At 40.7% G+C, this 25,031-nt stretch overlaps 1 protein-coding gene across 1 annotated transcript in view; it reads left to right on the forward strand.

Moving 5' to 3' along the window:
• Positions 1-14,791: 14,791 nt before the first annotated feature.
• The window catches only part of TMEM131 (transmembrane protein 131), a 230,492-nt gene continuing 220,252 nt past the window's right edge, over positions 14,792-25,031 (forward strand). The window contains exon 1 of the mRNA XM_041754105.1: positions 14,792-15,902. Coding sequence (XP_041610039.1) covers positions 15,716-15,902 — 187 coding nt within the window. The 5' untranslated portion in view covers positions 14,792-15,715. The remainder of the gene's footprint in view (positions 15,903-25,031) is intronic.

Consider the following 25,031-nt stretch of genomic DNA (forward strand, 5'->3'; position numbering starts at 1 on the left):
TACCTCCTTAGTGGGAAATAAGAATAAATCTAATTTAAAATAATTTTAGAATATGTTTATTAAGTATTTTAATTAAATCCTTACTTTCTCATGACAATGATCCACATAAAACATTCTAATTCAGTGTAAGGGGAAAACAGATGCTAAAATATTTGCAATCCTTCCACAAATTCCCACTAAAATAAAAATTTCTATAGGTAGAAAAGTAATCAAGAGGCAAAAAAAGCTTTGAAATAATTCTCAATGTCTAGCAACACAGAGTAAACTCCCTGTATTTGCTCCTATTCTGTATTCCTGGAAGGTTGTAGGAAGACAGGAACACCTTTGCTCTGTATTCTGAGAGTTTCACCCCAAATCCATAGGAAATATAACTTTCCTTTTGTTCACCTTTCACTGTTGGATATATCTGAAATTTACTTTATAGGCACTGGAGGGTACTATATCACATTTTTTGTTTTCATATTTATTTAACAGTCTATCTAAACAGTTATACTTAATTGTGGGGAAATGGATTTTTGAAAACTAGCATTTAAAAAACAGATTTAGTGATAGCCCAAGACGAGGCTCTGCAGGGACCACAAACATGGGGGCAGGGCAGGTCTACTAGACTGTTTCTGGAAACTGCAAACCTGGGTCTGAGAAGCAGGAGATGAAACTCCCAGGGAAGCATTACAGCCCAAAAGAACCCGAGGGCAGGAAAAGGGTGAGCCTGACTTCAGAAATCAGAGGAAGAGGTGAACCCACGTGAGGATCTTCTCTCTGCCGCTGAGCATGGCCGGCCTAGGGACATCACACCTGCAAGGACACCTACCACTGTGCAGCCCTGTATGCTACACCTGCTTCCCTTGAAGACTTGCTTTTCCTTCACCTCCTCTGCCCGACTCTTCCCTCTTTCTATGGTAGAAATGGTTTGAGGGGAGCCTGGGCGCCTCAGTTCATTAAGTGTCTCCTGCTGCTAGAGTCATGATCCCAAGGTCCTGGGATTGAGCCTCACATGGCAGTCCCTGCTCAGTGTTCCTCCCCACTCCTGCTCTCTGTCGCTATCTCTGATCTCTCTCTCTCTCTCAAATAAATAAATAAAATCTTTTTTAAAAAGAGAAATGATCTGTTTGAGAACAAATATAAAGAATATTTTAATGGTAACTTTAAAAATTATGGATTTCCAAGACTAAGATTTTGTTATTTTTAATCAACGAAAAACATTTTACATGGGCATTCTTATGTGCCTTTGAACACTGGTGGCTGTAGGGTGTTGGTGCCAGAAATTGGGTGCCAGGTGACAATGACAATCACTTTGATGGTAGTGGTATATCAGATCATAGGACAACTAGAGCAAAGATTTGAGTCACAGTTAAATTACCTTTGCTGCTTTTAGTGCTTGTCTTTGACTCCAGATTTTTCTATGAAGTCATGATGAGCCCAAGTCAGGGTGAATGTCTGCTACTTCACAGCCTTTATCAATAAGTGCGAGCACTATCACATTCCTACTTGTGCAACTTGGGCAAAGTGGTATAATATTTGAGAGTATCAGCCCAGCTCACTGTTACCTTTGCTGCCCTTCTTACCAGGAGTGGAAGAGTCCCCCCAATGGCCTTAAATATCCTGAAATGCTACACCTGCCCCCCACCCCAACCCCCCAAACGCATCTACTTCTCCTTCCTGCGAATTGGCAACTAATCTGAAATTCTGGTTCTGTCTGTTCTGTGTTTTGAGCAGACACTGCAGCCCACATGTTTCATGTCATAGGAATGGAATGATAGAGAACACACATCTTCGGCAATAGGAATGAAACAGATGAGATGTACATAGAGGCAAGTGTTCTCAGAGATGTTCTTTCCAAAATACTTTCTGAAACCCACCCATCGTCCCATCCTTGGGGGCCCGTGAGACTCTTTTAATTTTTTAAATTATAACATCTACCTTTCTGGCTAATCTGGCTTGTGTCAGTTTATCTCACCTTCCATAGGAGTGTCCTAATGAATACTGGGAGAATCTACAAGGTCATAAACTGAGCTGATTGCTCAGCACTGTGTCTTCAGTGCCTACCACAGTGTGTGGCATGTAGTAGGGGCTCAATTGATAGACATTCAATTAATGCATGAACAGAACCCTAGGAAAGTATACCACATACGGAAGGAAACAGCAGGAAAGAAGTGTTCCAAAAGAGAGTTCCCTGGTCAGCAGTAATGATGGAGGAATGGTGGAGGTAGACAACAGAATGTCTTAGCTGAGAAGACTAATGTGTTGGGAACTAAGCGGAAGTTAAGATATTCATCAGTTTTTAGTGCCTATATAAAATCTTTTATTTATTTATTTATTTATTTATTTATTTAAAGATTTATTTATTTATGATAGAGAGAGAGAGAGAGGGAGAGAGAGAGAGAGGCAGAGACACAGGAGAAGGGAGAAGCAGGTTCCATGCCAGGAGCCTGATATGGGACTCGATCCTGGGACTCCAGGATTGCGCCCTGGGCCAAAGGCAGGCGCCAAACCGCTGCGCCACCCAGGGATCCCGAGTGAAGTTACCTTTAATTATAGAAGCCAGATCCTATCTTTCCTAGCCTCCCTTTCCACTTGGGTACCGATATTTGACTGGATTCCATCAATCAAATGAAATCAGTATGAGAAACCATTTGGAAGCCAACAGCAAGAGGAAACAGGTCCCAGGGCACCATGTTGCTGGTGTAGTAGAGACAGAGGCAGGGTGGTTCTGGGGTCAGATTTTCCTGAGCATGCTGGTTGTGTGAGGAGGTTTTGGACAATGTCCCTAAGATCTCAGCCCTTCTAAGGACATAATGATTTTTCTAATGCCTCTTAATAAGTTCCTTCCAGTTTAAATTTTTTTTTTATGATAGTCACACACACAGAGAGAGAGAGAGAGAGAGAGAGAGAGAGAGAGGCCGAGACATAGGCAGAGGGAGAAGCAGGCTCCATGCACCCGGAGCCTGATGTGGGATTCGATCCCGGGTCTCCAGGATCGCGCCCTGGGCCAAAGGTAGGCGCTAAACCGCTGCGCCACCCAGGGATCCCCCTTCCAGTTTAAACTAATTAGAGTGGATACAGGATATAGGAGCTGAAGTCTTAGTCATGAGGACAGAGCTGAGCATCATGTCTAATAGTCAAAACAAGCTCCAAAATGAAAGAGTGAGTGAAGCAGGAGGCCAGAAGAATTATCCTTCAACCACCATTTTTTTTGGACTATTTGCTTTTCTCTATTTTTTGCCTATTTTCTATTTCATTAATTTTCACTCCTATTTTTATTGTTTCTTTCTTTCTATATATCTGAGCATAATTTTTTGGTTTTATAAGCAGAAACTTACATTATTTATTTTAAACTTTCCTTCTTTTCTAGTGTAGGTATTACAGTTATCCTTTTCCCCCATAAGCGATGCTTATGCTTCATCCCACACATTTTATTATGTCAGATCTTCATTATCCCTGAGTCAAAAACACGTTCTTATTTCTCCTGTGATTTTATTCTTTGACAAGTGCATTATTTAAAGTGTTTAATTTCCAAATATGTGAGGATTTTCACTTTCTTGATGTCTTTCTAATATTTATTTCTATTTTAATTCCATTGTGGTTAAAGAACATATGCAGTGATTTGAGTCCTGATAAACTTATCAAGGACTGTTTCACAGCCTAGCAGATGGTGTATCTTAATGAACTCATCTACACTTGAAAAGATGTTGTGTTCTGCTCACAGGTAAAGTGTTCCATAAACATCAATCAGGTCAAATTGCTGGAAAGTGTTACAGAAATCCTCTTTGTTTTTATGATTTTTGTATACCTTTTTTATTAAATACTGAAAAAGGAGTGTTAAAACCAGCACCATAATTTTGGATTAGGCTAATTTTCCTTTCATTTTTATCAGTTTTTAAGATTTCCTTTTCATTTTGATTATTCATAACCCCTTATATTAGCTACCTGTTGCTGTGTAACAAATTACCTCAAACTAAGAAGTTTAAAACAATGAACACTTATTATCAATGATCTGGGGATAACTTACTTAGGTTATTCTGGCTTGGTTTCTCACAAGTCTATAAATGAAGTGTCAGTCTGGCCTGTAGTCCTAGTCATCACAAGGCTCCCAGTTACTCTCCAAATGTACTCATGGAGCTTTGACCAGCCTCAGGTCCCTGCTGGTTGTGGGCTATGGCTTTGCCTAGTGGGCTCTTCCATACAGATATTAACAGCAGCACTGCTTTCTTCTCCCAGAGGGGACAGAGAGATTTTTGTAACCTAATCTTAAAGTATAATCACATCACTCTTGCCATATTCTCTTCATTAGAAGTGTTATTGGATTCGGCCCACACTCCAGGTGGGGGCGGGGGTGTGGTTTACAGAAAACTGTGATTAACAGAACATGGAGATAATTGGAGGCCATCTTAGAGCCTTCCCACCACACCCTCAAGGCACTCAACAAAGAAAGGGAACTTAGTCCTACATACAGACATATGTAGTCATACTGGATTATTTCATGGCATCTGTCAAATGTTAAATGACCAGTCCTCTGGACTGTAGGACTCAAGACAGTTCTAAGGATCTTGCAGCAAAAGTTTAGAGATGGTCATATGTAAGCTCTGCTATTTTCATAACTCAGAATTCACCCTCAATGTCCAGATCTCTTAGTGAAATTTTCAAGAGTATCAGATTGGACCAGGCTGGATAGGAGTCCATTGCCAATCACCTATGGCAGGGAAAGCAAGATCATGAAAAATAAATTCATGTGACAGAGATCCATAACTGTGGGCAAGGCAAGGGAGCCATGCTGAGAGAGGGAGGATGTACTATGTACCAGGTGTCAGCCTGATGATGCTTACAACCAGCTCCTCCATTAAGAACAAGGAGGCAGTGACTAGAGCTGACTGACAGTGGACTGGCTCAGGGGAGAAGAACTTTGATAGGGCCTTAGGAAACAGGGTGGAGCATTTGAACTAACCCTTATGTCACGTCTCAGGTCTGTTTGTGGCCCAAGCTTATGTCCCACACATTTCTACATATCTCAGAGATGTCAATGGTCTATGTGCATTGCATTAATGATCAAAGCAACTTTAGAGTCCTGTCTTTACTTAAAGAGTAATCTGAGAAGAGGAGTTTAGCTCAGAGTTGGACTTGAGTCTTACATGTTGAACTAGACAAACAATCATGGCCTTAGGCCTGAGCACTCAGCCTCTTTAGTAGGCAACAGTAGGTGGTTCTGAGGTCCTGCCAGATACTACAAGGTGTGGGCATTATCTGCTGCCACCTTGGGCCAACTTTGGTTGTTCCAAATGTTTGGCAAGTGCACAAATACTTTGGATGAAGCTTAATGATTTGATTTTCTAGGCCAGGCCCCACCAACACCAGTGATGGTCTGGGATCTCTTGTTAGCTAAACTAGAAAAGCTAGATCTCGGGCTGAAGTAGCTGACGGTGTATTGCTGCTTTTTAAAAACTTTTTATTATGGAAAATTCCAAGCATACCTAAAAGTGGAGAGACTGGGATAGTGAACCTCCATGTGCTGGTTGCCTGGCTTCAATAATAATCAACTCATGACTAATCTTCTTTCATTTGTAACCCTACCCTATGCCCCCCTTTTCCTTGTAGATTATTTTGAAGCAAATCCCATCATATCATTTCATTCATAAATATTTCAGTATATATTTCTAAAAGATAAAGTCTTTTTTAAAAAAAATCCATAATAACCACGATCACACCAATTAACAATGCTTCATCAAAAATTCGGCCAGCATTCAAGTATTGCCTTGAATACTTTTTTTAATGTACAAACTCTAAAAATTAAAATTTAAATTCTCTCCAACTTCTTTTGGAGTTCATCAGTGACTACATTCAAATATATCAAACGAGATTTCAAACTATATTACAAAGCTGTAGAGATTGAGACAGTGTGGTTCTGGCATAAAAATAGACACATAGATCAATAGAACAAAATAGAAAACCCAGAAATGAACCCACAACTATATGATCAATTAATTTTTGACAAACCAGGAAAGAATATCTAATGGAAAAGACAGTTTCTTCAACTAATGGTTTTGGGAAAACTGGACAGCAACATGCAAAAGAATGAAACTGGACCACTCTCTTATACCGTACACAAAAAATAAATTCAAAATGGATAAAAGACCTAAATGGAGACAGAAAACCATAAAAATCGTAAAGGAGAACATAGACCTCTTTGACATCAGCTGTGGCGTATTTTTTCTAGAAATGTCTCCTGAGGCAGGAGAAACAAAAGCAAAAATGGCCTATTGGGACTTCATCAAAATAAAAAGCTTCTGCACAGTGAAGGAAATAATCAACAAAACTAAAAGGCAACCTATGGGATGTGAGAAGATATTTGCAAATGACATATCTGAAAAAAGGGTTAGTATCCAAAATCTAAAAGGAGCTTATAAACTCAGCACCCCAAAAAACAAATAATCCAATTTAAAAATGGGCAAAAGACATGAATACACTTTTTCTTTTTTTTAAATTTTTTTTTTTTATTTATTTACGATAGTCACAGAGAGAGAGGCAGAGACACAAGCAGAGGGAGAAGCAGGCTCCATGCACCGGGTGCCCGACGTGGGATTCGATCCCGGGTCTCCAGGATCGCGCCCTGAGCCAAAGGCAGGCGCCAAACCGCTGCGCCACCCAGGGACCCCTGAATACACTTTTTCTTAAAGAAGACATAGACATGTACAACAACCACATGAAAAGATAGTAAATATCATTCATCATCAGGGAAATACAAATCAAAACTACCATGAGATAACACCTCACACCTGTCAGAATGGCTAAAATCAGCAACATAAGAAAAAACAGATGTTGGAGATAATGCGAAGAAAGGGGAACCCTCTTACACTGTTGGTGGGGATGTAAACTGGTGCAGCCATCCTAGAAAGCAGTATGGAGGCTCCCCAAAAAGTTAAAAATTGAACTACCTTTTGATTCAGCAATTGCACTACTAGGTATTTATCCAAAGAACACAAAAATACTAATTTGAAGGAATACATGTACCCAGCGTTCACAGCAGCATTATCTACAATACCCAAATTATGGAAAGAGCCCAAATGTCTATCAACTGATGAAGAAGTAAAGAAGATGTAATATATATATAATATGGAATATTACTCAGCCATAAAAAGAATGAAATCTTGCCATTTTCAATGACGTAGGTGGAGTAGAAAGTATAATGCTAAGCAAAATGTCAGAGAAAAACAAATACCATATGATTTCACTCACATGTGAAATTTATGAAACAAAACCAACAATCATAGGGAAAAAAAGGGAGAGCCAAACCAAGAAATAGACTCCTGACTAAAGAGAACAAACTGATGGTACCAGGGGAGGTGGGTGGGGGGATGGGGGAAAGAAGGGAAGGGGAATAAGGAGGGCACTTGTCGTGATGAACACCAGGTGATATATGGAAGTGTTAAATCACTATGTTGTACACCTGAAACTAATATTACACTGTATTTTTTTATAATTTTTTTTATTATTCATAGAGATGCAGAGAGAGAGAGAGAGAGGCAGAGACACAGGCAGAGGGAGAAGCAGGCTCCATGTAGAGAGCCTGACGTGGGACTCGATCCAGGGTCTCCAGATCACGCCCCAGGCTGCAGGCGGCACTAAACCGCTGCGCCACTGGGGCTGCCCTATTACACTGTATATTAACTGGAATTTAAATAAAAAATTTAAAACAAAAATATATTAAACCAACAGAATAAATTGTAAAAAGTTAAGGCTAATCTGTATAACTTTATAAATCATGAGAAACTGAAACCAGTTTCCACCATCTTTTCTCAGGCTGCTGTTTCTTATCTTCCAAGGGGAAGAGAAAATAATTTAAAGCCTGTGGTAGTCATTAGGGCTATTAAATTGTCCTGCCTTCTCTCCCTCCAGCCAGAGGCAGGATTACACTTCCCTGTCCTTTGAAGTGAGGTGCAGCCGTATGACTTGATGTGACCAATGTGTTGTGAGTAGATGGAAGAAAATCAATTCCATCGAATGATTTAATTGCCATTATGAGACTCTCAAAAGCACTCTTTTTACTCTACTACAATGACCCAGCTTACTCCATCAGCTTCAACATGTAGTGGAAGAGAGATGTAAGTCTGTTGTTTTAAGTCATTGAAATTTGGAGTTGTTATCACAGCATAACTTGGCCTACCTTGGCTGCACAAAGAGTTTAGGTTTGAGTTGTACTTTCAGGGAAGTTCAAACTTTGGCTAATAATCTTTTACGGAGAGTCCTCTTGAGGAATCATTTGATTCACCTCTCTCTTTTTTTTTTTTTTAAAGATTTTATTTATTAATGAAAGAGAGAGAAAGATTGAGAGAGAGAGAGAGAGAGAGAGAGAGAGAGAGAGAGAAGCAGGCTCCAGGCAGGGAGCCCGATGTGGGACTCGATCTTCGGTCTCCAGGATCAGGCCCTGGGCTAAAGGCAGCGCTAAACCACTGAGCCACCCGGGCTGCCCTGATTCACCTCATGATATTATTGGATTGATCTGTGCTGTCACTTAGGAAGAGCAATAGAATTTTAATTCCTCAGCCTTTAGCATTATCATAAGATTAATACAAAAATTATTAGAACACTGCCAAATTAAATACTGTAGACATATAAAATATTAAATAAAATGGACCTAGAGATGAAACACAGAGTGAAATTCTGCACTGCCTTTATCTCGGACAAGTCTTTTCATTTCTGAGCCTCAGTTTCTTTTTCTAGAATGATGATCATTATTACAACATGAACATTAATGAGCACTTGCCGGGTGCAAGACAGTTAACACAGAAGTTATTAAATCCTTACAACTAGCCATCAGTAGTTATTTTTTGCCATTTTTTAAAACGTGAAACTGTGGAAACAGATTTAGAAAGGCTGAGTAATTTGCCAAACAATAGTTGGATGTGGAGGAGATACTTCCAAAGCCTTAACTAAATATTTAGTCATTTCTTGTTCTAAAATCCTATGGATTTTTGGTGTGAGGCTATTTACAAGTGAAACCGCATTGCCAAAAAGAAAACAATATTTTCTACAACAACAACAAAAGTTCTCTTATTCGCAATTGTATTTTCCGTTGTTTGACAAAATACATATTTTATGAAGATCAAGGAGTCTGCTATTAATATTCCCTGGCCTGTGTACTATCAAAGGGATTAAAAGCATCAAACCTTAATGACAAAATACAGATGTTAACCATAATGTAGACTAACTCCGAAACACAAATATTACTCTTGAGCACTTGCAGTTTCTTTGATGACACTTTTCTTTAAGAATAATTCAAAGACTTGTTAATTTGTGGTCATAAAGACATTTTACCAGCCATGTCACATGGTTTGAAAATGCCAGACTTAAAATACAAAATTTGGGGGCACCTTGGTGTTCAGTCGGTTAAGCATCCAACTCTTGATTTCAGCTCAGGTCATGATCCAGGGTCATGGGATCCAGCCCCAAGTCAGCTCTGCACAAGGTGTAGAGCCTACTTAAGATTCTCTTTCTCTGTCTCCATCTGCTTCTCCCTGCATTCTATTTACCTTGCGTGTGTGCATGCAGGCACTCTCTCTCTCTCTCTCTCTCAAAAAAAATTAACTTGTGGTTAAAATACCAGAAATTAATGCCATAATGTTTAGAGAGTGTAGAATTCACTTTACAGAAAATACTACACAAGTATGTGTGTGTATTAGCTATGATAACAGCTCTCAGACTGCCATTATAGGCTCCACACATAGTGGCCAATTCTTAATTCCTCATTTGCAGAACTCACACTAGACTTGGCAGAGAAAATTGTGTCTCTCCTATAGCACATCTCAGCAGATGTCATTATTTTACTCTGGTACAGTATTGCTTCAGTTCTGTTTTTCATCATTTCTGATCTCCACCTGAGCTCTTGAACATGTTGGTCCTTGTCTTTACTGAATATTCCCAGAATTTTTACAGTTACAAACAGTTAAATAATAGGGAGAGGTAGGAACACATAAATCCCTCAACACATTGTTCAATGTCATCCCCCTCCCCCCCCGAATGGCTTTTCAAGGCTGCTAATTACCATCAAATGGTGACATTTTTAAGCACAACTGAATGATAGTTGAAGTAGGTCTTTCTAATAATGGTGTTTAGGACAGTTTGGGAACTCAGGGCAGCCAAAAATGCTATTTCAAAGTACTTATTGAGTATGAGAGAAGACAACAGTAGGGGAGGTGGGAGGAAAAAGAATAATACTGAGGTATCCTCTGTCCTCAAGAATACTATCTCTTTCCTTTTACTGGAAAGACCACATGAAATAGTACAAAAAGTCATAAGATTAATAAGTCTTCTAGGAGAGAAAAGTTTGAACAGATATTGGAACATGTGGAGAATTTGAATGGCGGACTGAAATTTTTCATTTATCTCAAATTAGGATGTTTACCATGAAAAATAGTTCTTACAAATGCTAGAAAGATAATATAGGCTTAGAAAATGTGTCAGTTTGGAAGGAACATATTAAACAAAACTATAGTAAATTCTAGCATTGAAATCAAGATGTGATTAGTAGAGGTGTATATGTGATAGTGGTTATTGCCTTCCTTAGTTCATGTGAATTTGGAAACTGCAAAGGAATCTGGTCTTGAGGAATATATGGGTAAAGAGCTTCATATACAATGGGGTCCACAGAGATAGTGAATTCAGCTCACCACCTCATAAATCATTATCCTCAACCCATAGCATTAAGCTCTTTGTTTACTTCCCCTACCCTAGGTTGCAACGACTTATCTAGTAAGTCGAGCAGACTTAAACCAGGGGCTTTGTGAGTTGATTCTTTATTAAAAGAACACCACCAAGAGAAACCTCACAAGGAATAAGGTACACAGCAGACAAAATGAAGAGATCAGATGCCTGGGTGGCTCAGGGGTTTGGCACCGTCTTTGGCCCAGGGCATGATCCTGGAGACCCAGAATCCAGTCTCACGTCGGGCTCCCTGCAGGGAGCCTGCTTCTCTATCTCTGCCTCTCTCAGTATCTCTCGTGAATAAATAAATAAAGTCTTTTAAAAAAAATAAAGAGATCACTCTGTATATTGTAGAAGACTGTCAACATGCTACCTTTCTTCTTATTTACCTGATTGCTCTGGCTTTATTCATACTCTGAATTAGATGAAAGAAACATAGAACTAAAAACAAACAAAAATCAGTTGAAGATGTTGAAAAGGCTGGAAACATAAAGGAATTGGTAGAACCTCGTGTTGCCTGAACTCTCTCTTCTCTCCTTTGGTTCACTCCCTCCTATTATATTGTGTACTTGTCTATCTTATCTGCTGGATTCTAAGTTCCATGGAGTGGAAGGACTATGTCTTACTGTTCTTTATCTATTGGCTCTATTAATTTATCCTTCCATCCACCCATCCATCCATTCACTCTTTAAGTGTAAGTGCTTAATACATTCTAGAAGCATGGGATGCACTAGTGAACAAAACACATGGGGGTGAAAGACAGATAATGGCAATACATAATGAGTAAATAAATTATATAGGATTAAAGTGATAACTTTTATGGGAAAAAGAGAAAATAAGCACAGAGTAAGGAGGATTAGGACTTGGGGGTAGGCATGTTGAATTGCACTATTAACAATGGTAATCAGAGTATGCTTCGTGGAGAAGGTGGTAACTGACTCAAGCCTGAAGGGAGGTGAGAGAGTTGAGTCAAGTAGAGAACTGGAGAAGAAAGCACTCAGACAGAGGGAAGAGCTAGGGCATAGACCCTGGAGCAGAAAAGCATCTGTGATAGGTTTGAGGAACAAAACAGTGGTGATTGAGCTGAAACAGATTGACCCTGGAAGTCAAGGATCACAGGGAGCCAGATCATATACAGCCATGTGGGTCATCATAAGAGACTTGGTTTTACCTTAAGATGAGAGCCACTGTAGGAGGGATGAGATGTCTTATGTTTTAAATGGGTCATTCTGGCTACTGTGTTGACAATAAGGGTGCAAGTTTATATCAAAATATAAAGCAAAGAGCACCAGAATGAAAAGAAAGAAAAATCAAACCTGAATCTATATGCTTGTCAGGCAAGAAAATACACCAGTGAAAAAATTCACTGAATAAATAATTCATAAAGTAGGAAGAGTCAGAGTTTTTTAAGTGCTAGAGAGGGAAGGAGGTTCAAGGTGGTTATGCTAGTCAAGGACAGAAAACAAGGACTCTGGGTAGGAAAGAACAGTGTTAGATAAAACAAGGCCCTTTGTTCACTAGACAGAAACAAGTTTTCAGTCAGGTCTAATAAGGGTCTGGCCTAGGGGTCACTCAAAGTTCATAGTCCTTTATCAGCTTCCATTGACTTGAACCCGTTGAAGTATAACACAGCATTCCATTAGGCAGGTGCTGTGAGTGAATGCCTTTTACCATAAAAGTAGTTGGAAATGGGAAACTGTTACTAAGTCCTTGCAGAATTTCTGGCAGAAGACAGTGCGATTCATGCCAGAGTGTGACATGAAGGTGACGAGAAGTGGCTAGATTCTGGATGTACATAGCGATGACTAAAGAATAACTCTTAGGTTTATGGCCTATGCAGCTAGATAGTTGCAGTTGCCCTGGAGATAGGAAAAGCTGTGAATAAAGGGCACTGGGGGAGATTAGGAGTTCATGTGAGTTGAAGAGGTCTATGAGATGCCAGGGTGGGACCAGCAATAGACACAGCGAGGTCTGGTGGTTGGGACTTGAAAGAGCATAGATAGTGTCCAATACCAGTAGACCACATGCAGAAAACTAGGGAGCCAGTGAGGTTGAGCTGTGGGGACTTCCAACAGTGTTTTCTCCTTTTGGTTTCAAATTTTAATTCAAATATATTTGTATTAAATGAAATTATTCTTGTAAGCCTCCTTAAATATTTTGTGAAGTGGGAGTATAAATCAATGATCTTTGAACTATCACCGTGCCTAATATGGTGTTTTGAAAAAATAAGTACTCAGTAGCTACGTTTGACAATCTACTATGTGCCAGACATAGTCTATATGTTGCTTAATCTCCCCAAATTTATTAGGTATCATTTTACACAAGAGAAAAGTGAGGCTAGAAAAGTTGAGTAATTTGCCTATCATCATAAAGGCAGAACTGGGATTGAAGCCCAAATTCATCTGAGTCCCTTTTAACGCTGCTTCCAATAGTAGTTAACTAATCTAGCTAGAGAGCAAAGCAAGTAAAAGATGAGTCCCAACAACCTATAGTTCCTGGCTTATATCAAGTTTTCAAACTCCAGCATATACTAAAATCAGTCAGGTGGCTTGCTAAAACAGATTGGTGGCCCTCAAGTTCTCAGGTGATGCAGATGCTGCTGGTCTGGGGATGGCACATTGAGAACCGCTGATTTAGTAGATTTTCCTTAATTTTGCCAGATGAATAGCCTGCCTCCATCTGCCAAATGCTCAGGTCTAATTCCTCAAAGGGAAGAAGGGAGGTCTGGAGCTAATCAAAAACTTCAGAAGGGTCCTTGGTGATAGTTGTTTTAACTCATAGTTTCTCCTTCTCAAGGCACATGAGTGTTGGGAGAGAGGGGATAATGGGTTGATGGCTCAACTTCAGGTGTTCAACAGTTTACCAAGCTGTCTGGTTAAGTCCTCCTTCTATTATCACTATTATTATCCCAGCAGTCTTCTTGTCCTTTCTGGGAAACAAATTTCCATTATCACCTTAACCGTTAAGAACAAGATTAAAGCTTATAAATACACAGTTAGGTGGAAGGCTTTGGAAGGAACCTGTGCAAGAGAGAAGCCCTAAAACTTAAGCTTCATTAGCTTCATGGGAAATTGGCCTCTGATCAAACATGTCTGTATTATGTCTAAGCTCCAATTATAGACATATGCAAGTTATTTCCCATGTGGCTCTTGAGCCTCAGGCTAATCAGAGGATGTGGTTGATTCCTGTGTAAGAGAACCTGAGCATTTCATAGTTGGAGAGGCTTGTCTGCCCTGAACTCGGTAATGGGGGCGGGGTTGCCAACTCTGTGCGGCACGTTGGAAGGTAAACTTAGATCCAGCTAAGGCACTCAGTTACTTTTCCTTGAGCTTGATTTCTTTAGGGAGTTAAAAAGCCTTATTTCTTTACATACACAAGTACAGAAGATCCAAGTTAGAGATAATTATTCCGACTTCATTACATCAAGGACAAGATTTGATTACTCAATTTTAACACTAATACTCAGGAAGAGAAATTTGCTTTTCAAAATCATTGGAGTAAGGCTATTAAAAATATATTCACAAATCAAAAGTTTAAGCGTTTGCTTGACAAAGACGACTACTGCATAGGGTAGCACTTTGAGCTCCTTTTCTAAGTCTTTGTGAAATCTTATTTTCCTTTATAGTTCTCAGACATATTGGGGTGAACGTGGCCTTAAAGACATATGGACTCACTCAACCAATACTGCTAAGCATAAGCAAATGGCTCTGGAATTAGGGGAAGTCACTAAGATTGTTACCAAGTTAGGAGTTAGGGAAAGTTATGAAAGACAAGTAATGAGGGACTCTCAAGGAACTTAAATTGTGTGGGGAATAGCCACGCCCACCAAGAACTTCGGCCTCAGGTGGAAAAAGGCTTGAGAAGGCTTCCTGAAGGAGACCAAAGAAGGCGTTAGATTTGGGCCTTGCAGGAACTAGCTGTATACAGCGTCTCAAGAATTATTTCAAGACGCAGAAAGGCAGCAGAGCCACCGGGCACTTTCCTAAAGAACCATCTGCCCTCTCCGTCCAGGGTCACTGCTGCTTTAGATACACACAGCAAAGGGTTTTCCCGCAGCAAAGCAGGCACAATTCCAAGAGCGAGACGATCCCATTAAGCGCTTCTGGGTACTGTGTCTTGAGGATATTCCGATGAATGGAGCAGGTCCCAGGGCTCAAAGCAGCGCCACCAGGAACTGAGTGAGGCCAGGCGTGTCCTCAGACGGCCGAAAGGCGGAGGTGAGACCAAGAGGAGTCACTGGAGTGGATTTTCCGCGCGGGGCCTCGAGGTCCGGAGGCGTCCTCAGTGCTCTGGAAGGCTCTCGCACTGCAGTAGCGGAGATGCAAGCGCAAGGGGCCAGTTCCCGCGTTAGAGCAGCGGACCAGCCTCCCCCAGCGCCCCGCAGCTCCTCCGGCCCCGCCCACGCCCCAAGGCGGCTGCGCGGCACGGCCTCCCTGTCTCCACGTGACTGCCGTCACCGCCTCTGCGAAGCGTGAGCCGCCATCATAAGTCCTGGCGGCTGGGCCCGGGCCTGCCTCCCTCCTCCTCCAACGCGGGGCAGCGGTGACAGGCTGGGGTTGTCCTGCCCGCGTCCTGCCCGGCCGGCGACGCCGTGGGCCTCCGAGAGCGGGACAAGAAATTCGAACCCACGGACTCCGGGTCAGACAGACCGGCCGGCTGGCCCCCTAGGTGACGGCACGGCGAGGGCGGTGCCCAGGGCCGCGCCCCGCCCCTCGCAGGCCAGCGCCCGGAGCCCCCGGCCCGTGCCCGTTTCCAGTATGGCCGCCCGCCGTGCTTGACCCGTGGCCTCTCCGCTTCGACTCTTCGTAGGCGATGCCGAGGCCGAGGCCGTGACTGACACTCTCGCTCACACGCACGCACGGACCCAGACCCACGCCCGGAGCCCGAGCCCTGGGCCCGGAACCACTCTCGCCCCCGGCGCCGCGGCCAGAGCCCGGACCACGGCTCCCGCGCCGCCGCTGCCGCCGCCTCGCCGAGAAGGGCCGCGCCGGACGTCGAGCGCGGCGGGCCCCGGCCGGCAGGGATGGGGAAGCGGGCTGGAGGAGGAGCAGCAGGAGCCGCCGCCGCCGCCGCCTCCACGTCCGCAGGGGCCGGTGTGGAGCCCGCGGCCCGCCGCGGCGGGGGCCCCCGGAGCGCGGCCGCCGGCCTACTGGGAGCGCTGCACCTGGTGCTGAGCCTCGTAGTGGCCGCGGCGCGGGCCGAGAAGGAAGGTGGGTGTCAGCCAGCCGGCATCTCCCGGGCCCGGCCCCGGCCCCGCGGCTGTCAGCGCCCTCGCGGAGGCGGCCGCCGGGCTGCGAGCGGGGAGGAAGGGCTCGCTCGGGGCTCGGCTCGGCGCGGGGCTCGGCGCGGGGCTCGGCGCGGGGCTCGGCGCGGGGCTCGGGGCGGGGCGCGGGGCGCGGGGGGCGGCGGAGCGCGCAGCTGCGGGCGGCGCGAAGTTGCTCGGTCGAGCCCCGTCCCGAGCCGGGAACTTGCAGCTCCGATGCCAACTCGCGGCGTTGGCCGCACGGAGTTGCTCTTGTTCTCCGTGATTCCTTCCCCTTGCCTCCCCCCGCGCTCCCCCTTGACTCCTGTCACTGCCATTTCAAAACTTCCTGAATTCTCGTATCTTCTTGCCACTTGGCCCACCGGGTCGGAGGGCCGTATGTTTAGGTTTGATCGCCGCTAATAGTCCCATTTTAGGACACTTACCTCCCCCGCCCCCCCTTTAGTTGTGGTTTTAATAACGGCGTGCACACCGAAAAATGTAATTAAAAAAATTTCCATCGCAAGACTGGTGGAAAGGGATCAAAACAGCTCACAAGATTTTACTTTGAATTCGTTCAAACATTTCTGGGAGAGGACTCTTGTTTCTTCAGCTTCCCTCTCCTTGATCGCTTTGCAGTATTGATTGTTTTCAGCGAGCAGTTCTGTTTATATAATGCAGTTCTGTGTAGTTCTTTAGTAAGTTTAGGTTGTTAAGATGGGCTGTCATCTTTAATATGGAAGAGTTTAAAAACAAATATCATTTCTAGTGTACAGACCTTTATAATTTAGCTAAGGTCTGAACCCCAGTTTCTTTCTTTCTTTCTTTCTTTCTTTCTTTCTTTCTTTCTTTCTTTCTTTCTTTCTTTCTTTTTTTTAAGCGCATTAGTATCGAATGACTGTAAAACTGGTACTTCTACAGGGTTAAAAATTATTTTGTAATCTAGAGGACCAGCATCTAGCTGTGTTGGCACTACCTGTTTTTTTTTTTTTTTTTTTTTTTTTTTTTTTTTTTAGCTTAGGGAAATGAGTGGTCACTGAGCTTTCACAAAGAAATAACTAAAAGTGAGTGGTTTTTAAAAAAGCTAAGCAAAACTTGTTTAGCTTCCACTTCACACTGAACTGCTACTACAAGAAAATAATGTCTTGCCACAGTAACTTTGGGGTTGGTGTTCTGCTTTATGACTTAAGTCACTTATCGTTATTGAAGGCAATCGTTACTGAACAAATTTACATTTGTTCATGTTAAAGTACAAATGTGCCTCTCTTTACTGTTTATTTTTGTTCCACACATTACATTCTCTCATTTAATTGTAAGCAGCCTTAATCTGGGTGAACATCGATGGAAATAATTCAGAGAATTGGCTATCTATAGAAAGAATTAATTGACAGAGGCAAGAGTATTTCCAGAATAAAATATTGCTGCTTTAGGACTAGTCAAGCCTTTTCATTGATTGGTTACAGATCTGCAGTTAGATGACTGTTACTATTGTGTGTCCAGCACGGTCTGGCATGCAGTTGGTGTCCTATAAGCGCTAAAACAGTGCAATAATTTAATGGCATGTCTCCTTTTGTTTCAGGTTAGTCCTCCTATTGTGTCTTTGCTTTTCTGTTCTTTTGCTTACCTTGTAGAGTGCCAGGCACATAGTAGGGATTTAACATTTGTTTGAGTGAATGACTATCTTCATGGGCCATTAGCACAGGGAAATAAAATAATGATTGAGTCTCATAAAACATTAAGGTTATATTACCCTTCTGCTGCTTTTTCCCCCACAGCCATATATATGCTCTGTATAGTTAACAAATCCCTTGTTTGAGAAATGTCAGTCTAAATGATACTTGTTAATTTCCTATTTGTTTAGTTTATAAGGTTTAGTGAAGGCCTCTAATATTCACCAACGTAAGGCTCAGATGAGGAGAATGACTTGCCAGGGTGTAAAGTATGAAAAAATGTGTTTGAATCCATCAGTGGTCCTTGCAGAATCAAACAGCTTTTGTGACTCATGTTGTGTCTGTATGAACAGTTTGAATGTACAAACCAGCAAGTCAAGATATTGATGGTAATTACACTAATACAGAACATAAGCCTCTGCCCATCATAGATGAGATCTGGTTCTAATCAAATATTCCGTGAAGGTTGCTCCAAAAATGGCCTGTGCTTTCAGCCTTCTTGCTGATCAAACTACAATATTGTTTTTGTTTGAGTAAGTAGAAGAAATGAGATTGATTTTTTACATGATTGTGATACCATGAGTTTGGCATCTGATGGGTCACAGATACAGCATTTGCCCCCAAAATGTGCTGTTGAGTTTTGTTTTTTTGTTTTTGTTTTTTTTTTCAGGAAGTCTGGGCAGATTTCTGAAGGTAGCAGAGTTCAGTTTGTCAGTTTAAACCCTGAGGATTCTTTATATTTATTTTAGTAGTATAAACTAGTAATTTTTCAAGGTTAAGATTTCCTTGCAATATTAATGATGGTTCTCTGGGTGTTTTGTATATTTTTCATCCATTGCAGCAGAATTTCACTAGAAAATCTTCAAAACAAAATAAAACTATCTCTGAAGAAAAACAGCAGAAATAGCTAAGCACATTACTGAATGCAGTTTTTATGTTTGGACTAGATGTTTATTTCCTTAAGTCAGAAGCATGAGCCATTCCTAGTCTTAACATCCTAGATGTCTTAACATTCCTATATCTTAACATCCACTTTTACTGTTCAATGGGGGTGTATAATTATTTCAGAGAAAAAGGACCTTTGAGAATGTTTTGGCTGTGTTCTGCAGTTTGTAAGGAGTTTGAAAGAGTTGGAAGAGGTATAAGTTTCTATAATTACTACAAATAACTTACTCTGGGTTGGTGTCAAAATTTTTCTTGAAGCTAAGATCTAGATATTGAGAATAGTGAAAACAGATGTTTGTAGTGAAAATATGATAAAAAATATATTGTGAAAATATGTGTATGTTAAACATACAATTTTTAGTTGTATTTTGTTGGTTTTTAAGATTTTTATTTATTTGAGAAAGAGAGTGAATGTGTGAGGGAGGAGCAGAGGGAGAGGGACAAGCAGACTCTGCACTGAGCACAGAGCCCAGGGTCTCAATTCCGTGACCCTAAGATCAAAATCTGAGCTGAAACCATGAGTCGGATGCCTGACTAAGCTACCCAGGTGCCCCAGTAGTGCTTTGATTTATTAATCTGCCTGTTGTGACCAGCAAATAAAAACTTTTTAAAAAGCATCATATATCAGGTAATAAAATTTCACTGTGAAATGGGTTTTTGGAAGGCATGGTTGTCTTTTAATTTACTATAAATAAAAAGCTACATTTTATGTATCTAGTAGATATAAAACTTGGATAGATTTTCAGGAATATGATTCAGTTTGTGACACATTTCAGTGTCACATGTATTAATTGGCTATTAATGGCAAGGCAAAGTTTGATAATCTGTATTAGGACTTTTATATTTGTTTGCTGGATACATTAGTTTTGTGTGGAAAGTTGTGTTTTAAGTTGTATTTGTGACGGATGCAGGAGGAGGAGCATACAAAAAGTGTTTTATCTACAAAGCATATGAACAAAATACTTAGTGAAAAAGGCCAGACGAAAAGAGATTAAAATGTAATTAGAGTTATTTTAGGATGGTAGAATTATTATTATTTTATTTTTATTTTTTTATTTTTATTTTTTTAATTTATGATAGAGAGAGAGAGAGAGAGAGAGGCAGGCAGAGACATAGGCAGAGGGAGAAGCAGGCTCCATGCACCCGGAGCCCGGCGTGGGACTTGATCCCGGGTCTCCAGGATCGTGCCCTGGGCCAAAGGCAGGCACCAAACCGCTGCGCCACCTAGGGATCCCGAGGATGGTGGTATTAATTAGGAGTGGTATTCACTTTTTTTCTAATCAAATGATTATAATGTAAAAATATTTTTAAAAGTGATTTTCTCAAGCGTGAAGTGTTTTAATCCTTTGAATGGTGGTAGAATGGCTACTCTTTAATTTAGAGCCTAGGAAGTAGAATATTACTTTGTTAACACTGCTTCACTAATGAACTTTTGTTGGCTTATTTTTACGAAAAGCTGTTTGCCTCCGCCAGAAGCTTTGGAATACTGTAGTTGGAGAAAGTGTGTCCTCTCTTTCTCTTGTTAATGACTATTTTCCTTCTCTTTCAGTGGGTCCTCATAGACACTTGCCAAAAAGATCAGCTTTGAGAGTAGATGTGAAATCATCTAATTTGTTATCATCCAGAGTAGTAATAAGCCAAACTACTCTTAGGGAAAAATTAAATCATTGCTGAATGCTTGATATTTTAGAAATTCTTTTTCATCTGCATATGGCTCAAGCTTCCTGACTGGCCTTGGCAGATGGAGAGGCCTCTTTTCTATGGCTGAATTTTCTCCTCACTATCTGTTTTCAGCAGCATCAGACACTGTTGATAGCTGCTTCTCAGAACCTTTCTCCCTTCATTTCCATGACTTTGTACTTCTTGGTTATCATCCTGCCTTAGCCATTAGCCTCCCACTGGATGCCTTCCTTCACGTGTGTGTCCAGCCACCAGTGTGCACTGTACCCATCCTGGGCAGCATTCTCTCACACCACCTCCGGTTCCCTGGCTTTTATTAACGCTAGGATTATTCTCTCTGCCACATTGGTCTTATTTTTGACCCCTTAGCAAGTGGTGTCAACGTCTGTTCACCTTCTTGGTCCGCTCTCCCACACCCTCCAGCCCAGCAGCGTTGGGGTAGGTTCTCACCTCTGGACTTTCTCCATTTCTGTTTGCTTTGTCTTTGTTACTCATCTGTCATTCATTCTGACACATTTAGCCACTTAAATGATCGAATGGGTGACATTTCTTCACGAAGACTGGAATTTTTGAACCTCTGTCAACAGCTGTGTATGTATATAGCAAGCATTCAGTTTTAAATGAAGGTTTACCTCAAATGACCTCATCTTCCCTCTTATACCTGAGACTGGGTGGAGAGTTAAGAGTACAAGTGAAACCTTGACCATGATTGCTGGTGTCATTAGGAATTCTACTGTAATAAGACAGGGGGACACCACTTTTTTCTTCTCTGCCTGTTGATTTTTCTTGTAACTGAGTGATACACACTTATGTAAACCACACTTAGAACTTTTGGAATTTAAGGTTTCAGATTTTCATGTACCCCAGTTGATCATGAAACACGCACAGAGAAATTAAGTAGTATTCTGAAGGTAACAGAGTTGGTAGGTAGTTGAGCCAAGATTTCATCCCAAGCTGTCTGTTCCTAGAACCAACTGTATAATCTTGGGTGAGTACTTAAGGTAGTAGTACTTAAGGTAGTAGATTTTGGTGTATACCAGTTGGGGAAAGAGCAGAACTGCCAGTTCTTAAAAAGGCAGTGTATTAAGTATTCTAGAGAAGTGGACCTTTTTTTTTTTTTTCTTTTTAAACAACTGTAAACATCCATATCTCTTACTGTTTACTTGTTAACCATTGAAATGATCACAGGCCATTCTGGATCATGTACATTCTTAAAAAAGAAACCCAAGGAAACCCATGAATGGATAATCTAGGAAACAGATATTTGGTAATGAAAGCTATTGATTCTGTTCTCAATGATTGAAGTACCTAATATATTCTTGGGTCAAGGTTAAGGCTAAATTCTGTGAACATTGCTTAGTTCTAGATTAGTATGGCAAGTTAGTCTAGATAGGTGAACTATTCTCGGAAACTGGCCCTGATTATAAGGAACTGGAAATAATCCAAAGGCTGGTAGTGGTGTCAGCTTTTGACAGTGGGGAAATCTCTTTGAGACTTTCATTAGAGCTCCAGGAGTTCCCAGAGAAGTTCATTTCTATGCTTTGTTCATTCTTCTGAAGGCATTTTTGGGTTAGGTAGTCATTAGTTTCGTTTGTAGTATTAGATCAGTTTTTCTTTCATTCTTGTGTGATTGCCTTAGAAAGATTTTTAAAAAGCCATAACTCTGTGTGATTCATTTGGTGGCATATAGCATTTAAAGGCAAAGTATGAAAAATGCCTAAGGTCTAAGAGTATCTTCAAGTCTGTCTGATCAAGTGTCAAACCTGTTTTGTTTGTTTCTATATAATTGTGAAAAACCATAAAATTAACCATCTAACCATTTTAAGAGTGCAGTTCAGTAGTATTAAGAATATCCACATTGTTATGGAACAGATCTCCAGAACTTTTTCATATTGCATAACTGAAACTCTGTCCATTGAACAGTAGCTCCCCATTTCTCTCTCCCCTGCTCCAGTCCCATCATTCTACTTTCCATTTTTATGACTTTGACTACTTTAGATATCTCATATAAATGGAATCAAGCAGATTTGTCTTTTTGTGGCTGGCTTATTTCACTTAGCATAGTATCCTGAAGGTTCATCATATTGTAGCATATGACAATATTTCTTTCCTTTCTAAGGCTCAGTAATATTCTGTTGTATTTGTATACCATTTTTTTCGCTTTCGTTTATCCATTTATTTAACAATCAATGGATATTTGGATTGCTTTTGTTTTTTGGCTGTTGTAAATAATTCCGTTTGGACAGGGGAATGAAAATGTCTCTTTGAAATCCTGCTTTTAATTCTTTTGGGACATATACCCATGAGTGGGATTACTGGATCATATGGGAGTTCTATTTTTGATTTTTAAAGCAACTGCCATACCATTTTCCATATAACTGCACCATTTTACAATTCTATCAACAGTTCACAAAAGTTTAGTTTCTCTACATCCTCATCACTAGTTGTTATCTTCTATTTTTCTTGTCTGTTTATAGTGGCCATCCTAATGAAAGTAAGGTTATACCTTATTGTGGTTTTCATTTGCATTTTTGTAAGTGATATTGAGAATCTTTTCATATGCTTGTTGGCCATTTACATTTTTTTGGGGGGGGGGGAGGAAGTATCCAAGTCCTTAGACCACTATTAAATTGGGTTATATTTGTTTTTAGTTGGAGGGGTTCTTTATATATACTATGAACTCCTCATCAGGTAGATGATTTGCAAATACTTTTTCCCCATTCTGTAGGTAACTTTTTTACTCTTTTGATTATAATCTTTTATACACAGAAGTTTTCAGGTCTGATGTCCCATTTGTCTATTTTTTGCTTTTGTTGCTTGTGCTTTTAATGTCCTACCTGAGAAAACATTGTCAAATCTGATGTCATGAAGCTTTTCCCCTGTTTTCTCTAGGAATTTTACTTTTAGGTTTTTCCATTTTATTCCTTAATCTGTTTACACTTAATTTTTGTATAAGATGTAAAATGAGTGTCCACATTCATTCTTTTGCTTGTGAATACCCTATTTTCCCAGCACCATTTGTTGAAGAGATGTCCTTTCCCCATGGAGTGGTCTTAGAACCCTTCTCTTGGGCAGCGCTGGTGGTTCAGCGGTTTAGCGCCGCCTTCAGTCCAGGACATGATTCTGGAGCCTGCTTCTCCCTCTGCCTGTGTCTCTGCCTCTCTCTCTCTCTCTCTCTGTGTCTCATGAATAAATAAATAAAATCTTTAAAAAAAAAAAAAAGAACCCTTCTCTTATATGAAGATCATGTGATCATATATGAGAATTTATTTCTGGGCTCTCTATTCTATAGGTCTGTCTGTCTCTTCATGCAAATACCACACTTTCTATTACTGTAGTTTTGTGACATGTTTTGAAATTAGGAAGTGTAAGTCCTCAGAGTTTGGTTTGGCTGTTTGGCATCCCTTTAAATCTCATATTTTAGGATTTTTTTTCTGTTTATGCAAAAAGTACTCTCATGGTTTTGATAAGAATTGCATTGACCTGTAAATTGCTTTTAGTAGTTTGGACATCTAAACAGTATTAAGTCTTCTAGTCTGTGAATGCAGTCTTTTCTTGGTAGAAGAGGCAGTGAACCAGAACCAATTAACAATGAACCAGAATGAATAAAGATATTTCTGAAAAGCTAGTATTTATACAATTTTGATTTTCACCATTTTGGGAATATATTTTGTTTGCGGTTATTGCCTCTAACTGGTAATGCCTATAATTACTTAATCATGATGGCTAATGTTTATCAGGTACTTTCTTTGTATCAAGTTCTGTGTTAATTGCTTTGCACGCCTTATCATTTAATCATATCATTAACCCTGTGTTGGGTGTCAGTTCTTCCTTAACTCTTCAAATATGTTTGTTCTTGGTTACAATTCCTCTGTGGCTGTCAGTACTCCCGGGAGGTCCTTGCTTGTGATAGTATAATACATGGTTTTAATCTCCAGTAAAATAAGACAATATATAGTAAGTGTTTCTATACATACAGTCTGGAGGTCAGTTTGGAAAAACTTTTTTCACTTTCACAAAAAATTCATGTTGATAGTAAAAATGAAACTAGTTATAAAATATAGATAAGTAAATGGAGAACAGTTCCTATAATCTATCAAGTATAAAGAACTGGGGCGCCTGAGTGGCTCAGTTGGTTAAGTGTCCAATTCTTGGTTTTGGCTCAGGTCCTGATCTTGTCATGGTGGTATCGAGCCCCATTTTGGGCTCTGTGCTCAGTGTGGAATCTGCTTCAAATTCTCTCTCTCCCTTTCACTCACACACTCTTTCTCTTCCAAAGAAATAAAATCTTTTAAAAAATAACCAACATCAATTTTCTAGTCTCTGTTCCTTCTCTGTCTTTTTCTCTACTTCCCATTTAAAAAAATAGATTTGACACATTGGCTTTGAAGAAAACTATCAGTTCACATTTCAGTTCAGTATTTTGTGAGGGTACCAGCTTTCCCTCATTGGCTGTTACTCTTAAGTCCTCACCATTCTGGCAAGAAAAGTTGTCACATTGTTTTAACTGACTTAGAAAATTGCCACTGTTTCTTAACGATGGTTTCATACTACTGAGTGATACAGTTAAGTGTAAGTAGTATCTCAGGTTCAGAGAGGGAGGAGTCAAGACCTCTACCTAGTATCCTGAGATTCACATAGCGTTGGGAAATTCTGAGTGATCCTAGGCAGTATTCTGCATTTGGACCCAAGTCAAAATGTGTGTCAGTAAGGAAAGAATTCTGGGACCTACCATTCTGCTATGTATGGCCAGGAGTTGGAGGAGGAAGGAACATAACAGAAGTGCTTTGTGAATTACCTAA

The sequence above is a fragment of the Vulpes lagopus genome, chromosome 5, assembly GCF_018345385.1.
Source record: "Vulpes lagopus strain Blue_001 chromosome 5, ASM1834538v1, whole genome shotgun sequence".
Classification (NCBI taxonomy): domain Eukaryota; kingdom Metazoa; phylum Chordata; class Mammalia; order Carnivora; family Canidae; genus Vulpes; species Vulpes lagopus.